Source organism: Hoplias malabaricus, chromosome 6 (assembly GCF_029633855.1).
Source record: "Hoplias malabaricus isolate fHopMal1 chromosome 6, fHopMal1.hap1, whole genome shotgun sequence".
NCBI classification, from domain to species: domain Eukaryota; kingdom Metazoa; phylum Chordata; class Actinopteri; order Characiformes; family Erythrinidae; genus Hoplias; species Hoplias malabaricus.
This window is the reverse complement of record NC_089805.1, coordinates 33383472-33396399: the sequence shown is the minus strand read 5'-3', so window position 1 is coordinate 33396399 and position 12928 is coordinate 33383472. Positions and strand designations below refer to the sequence as shown.

The following is a 12928-nucleotide window of genomic DNA, read 5'->3' as shown; positions in this document are numbered from 1 at the left end:
GGGTTACATTAAAAATGTAGTTGTAAACCAGTAAACGTTTAGCAGTTGATTCAACGTTGAAATAACGTAATGACTGCCGTCTATTCAACGTTCTCTTAAGGTTGAAAATGAAAGTTGAAAAGACGACTATTAGACGTATTTTGGACGTCCATTGACGTTATTAATTGGTCCCGAAATAAATTACTTGTATAAAACGCATTTTGGACGTCTACTGACGTGATCGATTGGTCAGCACTTGATAACTAACTTATTAAGAATGATTTTGGACGTCCATTGACGTTTAAAATGTGTCCTTGACGGACAGACCACTTTTAGACCTATTTTGAACGTCCAGGGACGTTCCTTGTTTACTGGGAATAGCTTTACTGGTGCTTCAGTCGGGGACTGAACTCGCAGTTTAATTTAATGGATAGGAATCGGTAGGTAAAACCAACATCAGACATCTCCCTCATATCCAACATGTACACAAGAAGCAAATGGTATGGAGCAATTTAGAGATAATTATTCGTTCTTTAATTATTATTTTTGAGTAATAGTATGAGTTTTACAGGATATTTATTGGGGATGTTTTTACACTAAATGGGTTTCATAATGGCGTTCGGATATTTTGGTAAGTTAAAACAAATCAAAATACAATGATACTCTCAAAATGTTTCATGACGTGTCATGTTGATTTTAACCTAAACACATGGCAAACCAACATGTGTCAATTGTAGATGTTTATAAACGATGCTATTAAAGTCAAGTACACATTGTACATTATATATATATATATATATATATATATATGGCTGATGTAATTGTACCTTTGCCTTCTTCAGTACACGCAGATCAATGAACTTAGTTCCTGCATCTCAGCAGCTCACCTGCAACTCAAAAGCCCCGTCCTGTATCGGTTCCCTGTGTCTGACGTAAAAAATTCTGTCTGTCTGAATCGGCCCGTTACTCTGAAATGTTGATAGTGGAGCAACGGTGTTGTCTGCTTATGTTTCACACATGAACACCACCACACTAACATGGTTTACGAGGTAAAACACTTGATTTTTTTTATTGGTGGGTGTCTTTTACATTTTAACGGTATAATTATGAAGAAAGTTAGTTAAACTGGTGTATCCCCCTTCATTTTCTTGGCGTTGTAGAGTGCGCCTCTAAGGGACTCTTACTGTGATACCGGCCCAGTGCACCCGGAAGGGAAGAGCGGGAGCCTGTAGAGGGAGCAGAGCTGAACAGAATGGTGAAATAATAAAGTGTGTTAAACTGCACCGCTCTCCGCCTTCACACACAGCACAATGTCGAGCAAAAAGCGAAGCAGAGAGCAACGGGAGGAAAGTCGATCTAAAAAGAGGGTGAAAGAGTCCAAAGAGGAGCACGAAAAATACAGACACCAGAACGCACAGCTCTCTCAGGAGGTGCAGAAACTCAAACATGTCGAGACCTTGTGAGTGAAAGAGCTTCAGGAACGACTTTAAATCTTCACGGCACTCACGATACTGGGGATCAGGTCTTATTGCTAAAAGCTCTTGATGGCGGTTAACCTCCTGTAAAATTCTGAATGGAAATTCCCAGGGCATTACAAGTATCACTGTCTCTTATGCGAAGTTAACTCTTAACGAATTTCTCAGATTTCCAGTGAAATTCATTCTTTATCCTGCATATATAAATGTCTCAGTTAAACACCATTTAATTCAGAATGGCTTGATAAAAATGTGCTTTTCTGAGGAGATCTACAGATCAAAATTATTAAATATGAAGCAGACGTCCGAATATGGAGAGAGATTAGTCTTAAAATACTTTACAAATGCGTTAATGTTAATCCACAACTTAAACACAAGTCACATATGTTTCACTGTTCTCAAATGAACACATCCCTATCTGTGTTTCACAGTCTGCAGTTTGTACAAATACAGTTACATTCATAAATACATGATTTTGGTTTCATAGATATATCATATTTTGCGAAAAATAAATACGTGTTTAAATTTACATTGAATATATTTGTAATGTCGAATTCTCGAATTTTAAATGAATTTGTAAATTGTTGAATCTGCGTTTGTGGATCAAGTCACTCGTGTTTTTCCTTTCGCATTTCACCCGATCCATAGGCGAACCAAGCCACCGCTAGCTGTCACTGTTGTTTCCTCCAGTGTTTCAGGACTGACCTATAGCTCTGAGGGCAATAACCCCCTGTAGGCGGGACTGTGAGTCCATTGGCTGCCGCTATAAATGATGGACACCTAACTCTGGCTGCTGATTGGCTGAATAAAAGTGATGACCAATGAGAAGCGCATTTTCTGTTTAGGAGCCGAGGGGTATCTGCCCCTCTCTCCGGCTGAGGGAGAGCGTCTTAACAGTCCAGTCTAAAAAATAAAAAATAAAATACAGAACACAGTGTCCCGTAGTGTCCAAATAGGGGATGATTTCAAAGTATTTGATTTGACAACCATTGTCTGCCGCGAAATTGGCGAATTTCCGCTGGAGTTTAACGTCGTTAAATTTAGGGCACCTTCAAAAGCGTTCCATAGTGGTCATCCACTCCTAATGGTCTGTGATATGAACCTGAATTAGGCGGCTTTTTGTTGAATTGTTGCGCAAATGCGACTCTATTTAAGTTCTTAACTGTGCAACAGCGAGCAACAGGTCAGTCCTGAAACACTCGGGAAAACAACAGTGCCACCTAGCGGTAGGTTGTTCGCCTGCGGGCCACATTTGTAGATCCGGCTGCATTTGTGTTTGGAGCGGGTGAAATGCGAAATAAAGTCTTAAAATCCAAAAACCTGCGAGAGGAAATGAACAAATACATGCCACAAAAAACACGAGAGTGACTTGATCCACAAACGCAGATTCAACAATTTACAAATAAATTTTAAATTCGAGACTTCGACTTTACAAATATATGCAAGGTAAATGTAAACAAATGTATTTTTTTCGCATAAAATTATGATATATCTATGAAAACCAATAACATGTATTTATGAATGTAACTGTATTTGTACAAACTGCAGACCGTGAGTCACAGAGTGGGATGTATTCATTTGAGAACAGTGAAACATATTTGTGACTTGTTTCATTTGTAAAGTATATTGAGACTAATCTCTCTCCATATCTGATCATTTGACTTGGTCTAAATGTCTTTCCTCATATGGTTATGAATACTACCAGAATATCTGATGCCAGAAGGAGTGATTAACTATAGTTTTGAGATAAGGATTTTTGCATATAATGTATTTTTATGTTCATTAATGACATATTGTTAGACAAAGTATTACCCAAAAGGAAAAATATATAATTACCCCTTCTTACTTTTAGCACCAGGTTCACTGGTCATTTTGGATGGAAAATACATTGACTACATTTGCATTATATACATGTGAATACATTGAGACGCTAGGTTTCCCTGAACAAACCAGTTCACATCAATACACTCCTCAACTGGATTGTGTTGTAATTTTGCTGGGATTCCACTGTATTTAAAATTTAAACTACACCCCCGAGGTTCAGCAAGATGACATTTTTTAAAGAGCAAAGCCGTATTATCTGAAGTATTGGTTTCTATTTTTCAGCTATGAAAATCCTCCCCCTGGCCTTATAAAGGTATGTATTTGAAAGGAAAAGTAATAACCATATAACATGAATTAAATAGACTTTTTCATTCAAATTTATTTCATTGCCAACCTGAATGGGTTTTATGTTATGTTGATGAACTTGGAATATTATGCTAAGAAAACAAATTTTGCAGGAAGAGGAGTATAGACCTGAAGACTGTATTCCTGATGCTCCTGGTAATGAGGATGCCCGGGATTTTCTGGCTCATGCACCCACTAAAGGGCTGTGGATGCCTCTGGGGAAGGAGGTGAAAGTTATGCAGTGTAAGTTACTTATCAGACATTTCTATTATATTCTGCTTCTAAAAAAACAAAGAAAACTAGTTCCAATGCACCCTACAGAGGATTTAAAATAAAAGGAACTTAACAGATTTTAAAGTAAGGGGCGGTATCATGGGCTGTGAGGGTAACCTGTGCGTAGTCTTGGACAAAATGAAACGAAGAAGATTTGAATCACACTATGGATACGGTGTGTTTCTTGCTTTTCCTTTTTGCTTAGGAATTAATTCAAACACATAACCCTTTGGTGAGACTAAGACAAGCGCTATTATTCACTGGCAGATGTTATAGGTTTGTCTTCTTGTCAAAAGGAAATTGAAATCCCTTAGTACCTCTTTCAGGCCAGGTGGGGTCACTTTGTCCAGGCAGTAATGAGCTGGCTCTGTAGCCATGTCACTTAAGTGCATGTGCCTTTAGAGGCACGTGTATCATACATCCCAATTCAGGGGCTGCGTCCCTTGAAGGACGTGGTCTACCAAAGTCTGTCTTTCACAAGCCGTTGAGAGTCCTTTGAAAGCCAAACTGAAATGGGACAGTCTACTCCATGGTGGATTTCCTGCTCTTACTGTAATTAATTGCACCTCCTGTGCAATCGCAACAGGCTCCGGATCCACTGTGACCCTGGACTGGATAAGTGGTTACAGACAATGAAAGTTAGAGGTTGTCTCCTAAAATATGTCTATTATTAGTTTATGTATTATAATGAATTGATTAATTCAAATTTTTACTGAGCTTTATTATGATTTAATTAAAAATTAAGGTACTGTGGCTAAGCAAATTGGTCAGTTTAGTATGTTCAGTAACATGATCGCGCTGTCAAATCTTAGCAGATGATGAGTTTGTTGGTTCGTCTAAAACCATCGACTATAAGAAGGGTGTTGTTGTTTTTAAGGCTGGAGATGCAAACGTTATGGCCATAGGACTGGTGACCGGGAATGCCCCTTCTTCATCAAAGGGAACCAAAAACTGGAGCAGTTCAGAGTGGTGAGTCACTCAGCAAATTTTTACCATCTTATTTAATGTGCAAAGTGCCACACATTGTTCTTCAGTACGATATAATTTTTTTGTTTAGCTGTGTACATCAGCAAAGTCTAATAGAAAAAAATATTTTTTTAAGATCATATCATATTTAATCATATTTTTATGTAAGTTTTTGTTCACTGTTAGAGTTAGCCGTCTCCTGACATTGGAGACATTCCACATTAAGTAATTTGAAACAGCAAAAATATGTCAATGTCACCCACTCATGGAGTAGGAATAGAACAAGATCATCATCTCAGTTCATGCTTCATCTGTTTTCTCCATTGTCTAAAAACTCCAGATTTCTTTTCTCTGTCATAGAAAGAGAGAGACAGAGATACAGGGAAACCTAGCATACCTGACAGAGAGGTTTTTTTTTTTAAACCCTCATTTACTGATTATAGGGCTTCATAAACACGTTAGTCTGGTTTCAAGCTTTCAAACAGACTGCAGATGGATTTAGATTAAAATCGTGACTGTTGTCTTTAAAGCTGTTGTATTCTTCATGATTTTCTGAGTATATTTGAATATTTTCATGAACTGTTTTGAAATGCTAACCAATATTTTGCATGCAGGCACATGAAGATCCCATGTATAACATCATTAGGGAAAGCAAACGCAATGAAAAAGAGACAAGGTAACATCCAGTTCAATGAAATAATATTTTGATTGTCCAGTACTGATTGATTGATTGGGTACTCTCCCCTTGATCTACATTTAAAGATCTGATCATTAGGGTTTGGCGATATAATACAATTAACCTGTATGTTTTTAAATTCGATAAGATTATTGCCATGCCGTAATATTGTGACATTAACGCGAGCATCTCACCAGCCGTGTGAACGTGACTTGAGCTCAAGCGAGAGCTGGGGGATATATCACAAATCTCGATATATATTAAATATGATTTTTTTACACCATTTTGAAAATGACCATATTCGTTATATCGAGTACGCCAAGGATATGCGGATTTCCATCTAATTACATTTAAAACAGTGCACAAATGTCCAGTTCAGCTCTGTTTTTCTCTCCCACGCGCATGTTTTTCTGCACGCATAACGCTGTCCTGCTATTGTTCATTTAAGCCTCTGGAGCAGTTCTCAGCACATTGAACTCACAGGCTTACCTCTCTGATAACTGTGAGTAAGTCAACAAAGGACAAAAATTAAACCATTGACAAAGTTTTAATTCCAAAAAAGAAAGTGCTGTTAAGACCATGTCTTGTTTGAGACACGGGGCCCTCCCTCAGCCGGAGGGAGTGGCAGATACTCCACGGCTCCTAAACAGAGAATACACTTCTCATTGGTCGTCACCTTTATTAAGCCAATCAGCAGCAAGAGTTAGTTGTCCATCATTTAGTGCTGCAGCCAATGGACTCATGGTCTCACCTACAGGGGGTTGTTTGTTTTGTGGCAGCGCTGAGAGAAACAGGTCAGTGCAGTAAAATTAAAAAAATATATTATTTTAGCAAAATGTCTCAAAGAAACTACATTTAATTTTTTCTTCAATCCATCGGTGATGACGACAAAACTGACTTTTAGAATCAAAGTTATACTTTATACATAAAATCACATTAGATTATTTCATATAAGAATTAAAATAATATTAAATTATTTATATGAACTGTTTGTGAAGATGCCATTTGTTTATTTTGTTATAAAATAAAAAGCAGCAATTTGGATGCAGGCAGTTTTTCTTAATGCAAGATATTCAGTGTCAAGCAGATACACTGGGCTTAGTTTTACTTGAAGTGTGCACTGTGTAACAGCAGTATCTAGGAAAATCTAAATATCAGATTGGGACTCGGTATCGGCAGATACTCAATATTAAAAAACCCGGATCGGGGGGAAATAAATCTTGATCAGGACATTGCTATTTCTAAGGCATATAGTTTCATAATTACTGTGTTAAACATACTTTGACATTATATTTTGTTATGGTTATATTGATAATATCATAACATTTATCGCCAACATATATATTTTTTGCTCATATCGCCCGGCCCTACCGATCATCTGTCATGTACACTAACATTTACCAATGCTGGCTTCCATACTTTGGCATTTGTGTTGTTAAGGCCAGATAAGAACAAAATTATTGCAAATATTATATAATATTATATAAATATTAGTTTCTTCAACTCTATTTGATATACTGTTCATGCTACTTGTCATAAAACGTGCAAATTATAAATGAAAAGAAAAAGTTTAAAAAAAGAAACAAAAAACATTCCCGTGTAGGAAGTAGTCAGTCGCTCTTTATTTGATGGGAAACATACGTTGTTCACAAAGATGATATTTTTAAACTTCAACTTATCTCCCTGTATAAATCTCAGTTATACAATTATAAAATGGTACCCATGATGACCCACAATGCATATTCTAAGTATAAATAATCAGTAATGTGCTGTATCAGTGCAGCAAAAAAAAGCCCATAGCTCAGACAATTATGTAACCCTTCACCACGCTATAATTATCCAAAGCAATGTGATGACGACGTACTGCTGTTACAGAGGGGTAATTAGGTACTGCTGGGGGAGCTGTAAACTTTCTGCTGTTCTGAGAATTGATTAAAGTCTCTCACTTAGTCACCTTAGAAACACACTTTGCACTTACTGAGTTATTTCTGGATGGAGTTTGTTATTTTATTTATTTAGTTATTTAAATTATACTGCCCCTTTGTGCATTTAAAAATCCCCCCCAAAAAAACATATCCACATAAAAATGAAGTTCTATTTTTCACAACCAGCTTGAGAACAGCTCTTATTTGCTTGATTAATATGTAGATGTTAAGAGCTGCTTAATGATGCTTTTTAGCAAGATGATGGAAAACAAAAAAGGTCTTGTTAAAAATCCAGTTTGAAAAACATTTGTGGAGCTGGGGAACTGATGCAACGCTCTCAGCATGAAGAGAAACAAATCAATGGGATTGAGCCTCTATGTGAGTAGGGGGCTGCTGCTGTGCTGTTCCCAGGGATACAGGCCTCTAGGAGAGGATATGGACTCTGTGAAGAACCAGTCTCCACTGATAAATTCTTAATAGACTTTCAGGACTGCTTAGGAAAGACTGTTTTGAAGTTGGTTGTGTTTTGTACCTATTGATGCAGGGATATAGATATCCAATCTGTGGGAGTTTATTTACAAGGGACGCTAGCACATGTCCCAATTCAAAGCTTTCTTTTTTCTTAGTTCCGATATAAATGTATAATTATATATATAATATGTATATCAACTACTCCAACCATTAGACTCTCTGTGGTCTCCTCTTTCTCCTAACATCATGCTCACATTGGTACTTTCTTTCACATAGCTTACTAGATTTAACCTCATATATAATTAACAAGGGTAGGAAAATTACAATGAGGCTTATGGGGTCACCCACTGGGATTGTATACTACTGCACATAAAGGTACTACTTCCTCTCAATCAAGCCTGCTTCTCTTCCATGATGCAAAAACTTATTTTGTGATTCTGTCTTGCCCGTTGTCCCAAGTTGCTCCAAACACCTGCTGAAGTGATCTCTAATGGAGGATACATGAGTGTAATGGTGTTCAGATTTAAATGTATATAGAAAGAGAGGATTAGCATCATGTAGGTGGCCAGGTATTCTTAATTTTCTGTGCATTATTTATTTATATATGCTCACTTTGTGTATATATGTGGTTGGTGCATGACGTTAAAACAAAAAACAGTAAGAAAACAAAAAGGCAAGAAATATGACCAGTTAGGAATATTGGTGTTTTCCTGTGAACACTGTGACAGGCTTAACGGTGCACTAGGTTGAACTTTTACCTTTAAATCACGGTTTCAAATTGATTGTGATGATCCCTCACCTGTAATAAGTAGGCTAAAGGCTATTTAACATCATTTATGTTACAGTTTGGACTAAGACTAAATACTTAGCCATGGTCCCTGAATCTGGAACAGTGTATTATATGGCGTTGACAGGTAAACTAATCTTCACACACACATACAGATTGTATTGATCCTATGTCATCTTCACTCCACAGGATCGAGCAGCTGAGGCAGCTCCTGCAGGACTCCACGTCCGACACTGACTCCACGTCCAGCTCCTCCTCCGCTGACTACACCCACAAGAAGAAGAAGAAAAAGGAAAAGAAGAAAAAAGAAAAGAAGAAAAAGAAACACAAGAAGAAGAAAAAGAAGCACAAATCGAAAAATAGTGATGATGGCTCAGACTGAGGGGAGAGGGCTCATTGATATCTCTGTTGGGAGATAAGAGGAGGTGTTTCTAGAAGCAGCTACAGAGCTGCAGAATCTATAGAGACCTCTGCTAGACCGCTACTTTACCTCCAACCTTCCCCCACCCCCCTCATGGCCTGCTGGGTGCTCCCTAAAGCTGCTTAATAATGCATACAGGCATTTCATTTCCCTGTCAACAGGGATGGTCTGCTTATGTGACATCTCTATCTGCTCCCCATAGCTGGATCATATTAGCATGTATGCGCCTCAGGCTTAAGATTGTCCTTGCCTGAAGATGAAGTAAAATCTGTATTTGAGTGGGTATGTATTGAATGTTGATCTACTTTTAAATGGTGTTGCATTTAATGTCTTTCTGAATGTTGCATACTTTTTTCAGTCGGCCAGTTTCTTCATGGGTGACTATCTATGGCTAGACTAAAGTGTCCATTCACCCCTGGCGCTCCTGGCACTCCTGCCGTAGCATAAGCAAATGTGTTTGAGGGATTTGAGAGTTTTGAAAAAGTGGTTAAAGAGGTGATTGCAATAATATGCTACTATATATTTTCAAACAGAAGCATATGAATATACATAATGTATATTAATGCTGAACTGCTATAAATTTGTGTTCATTTATTTGAAGTAATATTAAACACATTTTCAGTGTTTCTTTCACGTTTACGATGGTTGGGTGACTCTAGAATGTGTTCTTGTACATGTTTTTTTTTAATGACTTGCGCGTACTTTGTCATAATGGAATTACAAGGGTTATTGTTTGGGCTTTAAAGTGCAAACATTATTCAAAAGATGAATTTTCCTCACTTCCTTGAGGTAAACATTGAGCTCTTCATTGGTGCAGTGTTATATGCTTAGGCCCTTTCATCGGGAGATCACAAGTTTGATCCCACCGTGATGCCTCAACCAGGAGTCCTAGAGAGCACAGTTGACTTCACTCTTTGTGTGGGTAGGATACGCTCTCCTTGCCCCAACTCCCTGATTTTGTGAGGGAAAACAATAACAAAGATGTCTGTCAGCTGATATGACAAGTCTGGGCATTTTGCATTCTCCTACAGCATGTTAAACTATACAATATTCATTGTATTACTGACAGTTGGAAAAGAATGTGTAGGTGAAAATGTGTCAGAGTAAATAAATAAGAGTATGATAGTGTGTAAACACTTTTTTTTAAAGCAATTCACTGCATTTTATGTAATAGGTGCACGAATATGTTTTAAATCATTTTTGTGCAATGTATAATAGTAATTCAAAATGTAAACATTCTCCTGCTCTTTTGTCACTTACATACTTTTGGATACAATAATATTCACAAGGACAGAACCAATCGATGCTCATGCTTTTGCAGTGTTTTTCTTTGATGGGACTGATGACGAAGGCATTGATAAATAAATTCCTCTCACTTGTCATTTTCAAACTAATTAAATTTTTTAGGTAATTTTTTTGGTAAATAAAAAGACAATTATGGGCGGCACGGTGGCGCAGCAGGTAGTGTCGCAGTCACACAGCTCCAGGGACCTGGAGGTTGTGGGTTCGATTCCCGCTCCGGGTGACTGTGAGGAGTTGGTGTGTTCTCCCCGTGTCTGCGTGGGTTTCCTCCGGGTGCTCCGGTTTCCTCCCACAGTCCAAAAACACACGTTGGTAGGTGGATTGGCGACTCAAAAGTGTCCGTAGGTGTGTGTGTGTGAGTGAATGTATGTGTGTGTGTCTGTGTAGCCCTGTGAAGGACTGGCGCCCCCTCCAGGATGTATTCCCGCCTTGCGCCCAATGATTCCAGGTAGGCTCTGGACCCACCGCGACCCTGAATTGGATAAGCGGTTACAGATAATGAATGAATGAATGAAAAAGACAATTATGAACTTGACAATTTGAATAGTTCACAACAGTTATAATAAAATGACAAAAGAATGTTTACATTTTTAATCACAATTATACATTGCACCAAAAACAACTTATTTTTACACACTAATAAAATACAATATATGGAAACTAAGCAGGATAAACAGCATTTTAAAAGAGTGTGTTTACATATATTCACCCATTCAACAATAAATAATTTAAGCTCTGACAGTCAACAATGACTTCATAAAGAATGTTGCCTCTTGTAAACTAAAGGACTTACTGTATTTCTAAGAGATAAACTGTTTTAAAACATTTAATAATGAATTCCTACTGACCTTTTTCTTGGTACATAAACACACATTATTTAAATGTATTTTATAGTGAAAACTTACAAGAGAAATAGACCCTTTAATCTTTTGTTCAGTGAAATCAGGGATGGAAAATGGTTTTAAAAATTAGGTGTCCTGTAGCTGTCTTGTGCTTTTGTGTGCTTTTTGTGCTGTTTAACACAGTGCTCCACATTAAATGAGCCCATTCATTGTGGCCTCCCTTAATTAGAAGCTATTTAAATACGTATGAGCTCTATGGAAAAAAAGAAAGCCAGCAGAGAGACAGAATATGATAAGCAGCCTGTTTAAATGAGGCCTTAGGACACGTTTTATTTGAATTCAGAATAATTTGTTGGCTTGGTATAATTGCTGACCTTAAGCGTGTGTGTGTGTGTGTGTGTATGTGTGTGTGTGTGTTGTAGTAATAGTGTACTGAGACTCCTGTGGTTCCTCCTTTTTTCTCCTAGCTCTCTGTCTCTGTTGGGATTTGGCCCAAGGCGTTAGATACATCAGCTGTGTTAGAACTTTGTGTGTGTGCAGCTCTTTTATCTGACTGTGGACATCAATCTCTCAGATGAGTCTTAACTGGCACCTACCCCTGTGTTCTCCTGCCTGAGTGAGACCAGACGCTCCTTATTGAATCACTTGTGTTCTGAAGGCGAGGGATTTAAGTTCATTTGTAATGATTGCTACAGCTGTAAAAGGCCCTTCAGCACAAGTGGAGCTGGTAGCATCTGAAATATATTGTGAAAATATTACTCCAATAACAAATCCTCTACAAGCAATGTGTGGAGGTTAGAGAGAGTAAAGGTGTTTAAAACCAGTTACAAATCTAACAAACCACAGTGTATTATATAAATTGTGTGTTTAAACTGGTTTTACTGGTTGTTAACATATTTAACTGTACTTCTAGATCATGCTTTGACTTAACATTGGTCTGGATTTAATTATTCAGATGTGATCAAAGTGAATTAGGCTCTCAGATACCAATGAATACATAAAGAATGAACCTGCCAGTGTTTAGACTTTATAAATGTGATATTGTAAGTCATTTTTTACAGGACAACAGTACTAAATATAATGCATAAATGTTTTATCTTTCACAGCTGATGACCAAACACACTGATCCCTATTACATATCAACCCGAACACTTTTCAAAAGAAATCAACAAACTAAGAAAGAATACAATTAGTAAATGTTACTCAGAAAAAGAAGAGCTTCTTTGGTTTAAATAAACAATGCAGTCAGTTATTTAAGTCACTGGTCATTTACATCTTAATATTAAACTGGAAAGCACTTATTTAAACATTCTGCATTGAATGCAATTATAAGTACACAGTCAACTACTTTATGATACAATGAATTAGAACAGAACAGAATGGAAGCGAATAGCTGTGTTGTAGAAGTACAGTAGACGTTTAATGCACCTATCAGCACCCACCGCTGCAGCAAAATCCAACAAAGAGTGAGGCTATAGTTGTGTAGTTTCCTGGATCAGATGTAGTTTTGTGGACAAGTGTTTGTGAACATTTATAAAGAAAAGGACTGATGTGTAGTTCTGTATTTGTATGGATGTGTGTGTGTGTGTGTGTGTAGACTGGATTTATTGTATTAGTATATGGAGATTTATTATGTATTTTT

At 37.4% G+C, this 12928-nt stretch overlaps 1 protein-coding gene across 1 annotated transcript; it reads left to right on the top strand.

Annotated features, from left to right (window-relative positions):
• The first annotated feature begins 1147 nt into the window (after nt 1–1147).
• rp9 (RP9 pre-mRNA splicing factor) lies at nt 1148–11095 on the top strand. The gene is made up of 6 exons (XM_066674891.1): nt 1148–1438; nt 3561–3591; nt 3737–3866; nt 4774–4865; nt 5477–5538; nt 8911–11095. Exons 1-6 carry the CDS (start codon nt 1290–1292, stop codon nt 9101–9103), a joined length of 657 nt encoding a protein of 218 aa, XP_066530988.1. The 5' UTR covers nt 1148–1289; the 3' UTR covers nt 9104–11095.
• Nucleotides 11096–12928: the final 1833 nt, after the last annotated feature.

What these genes read in the sequence shown, in the direction of transcription:
- rp9 (XM_066674891.1), top strand. Translation starts at nt 1,290, where the DNA reads ATGTCGAGCAAAAAGCGAAGCAGAGAGCAACGGGAGGAAAGTCGATCT. An exon ending in CTCAAACATGTCGAGACCTT is followed by an intron (nt 1,439 to 3,560) that starts GTGAGTGAAAGA and finishes TCTATTTTTCAG; the next exon opens with CTATGAAAATCCTCCCCCTG. An exon ending in CTCCCCCTGGCCTTATAAAG is followed by an intron (nt 3,592 to 3,736) that starts GTATGTATTTGA and finishes CAAATTTTGCAG; the next exon opens with GAAGAGGAGTATAGACCTGA.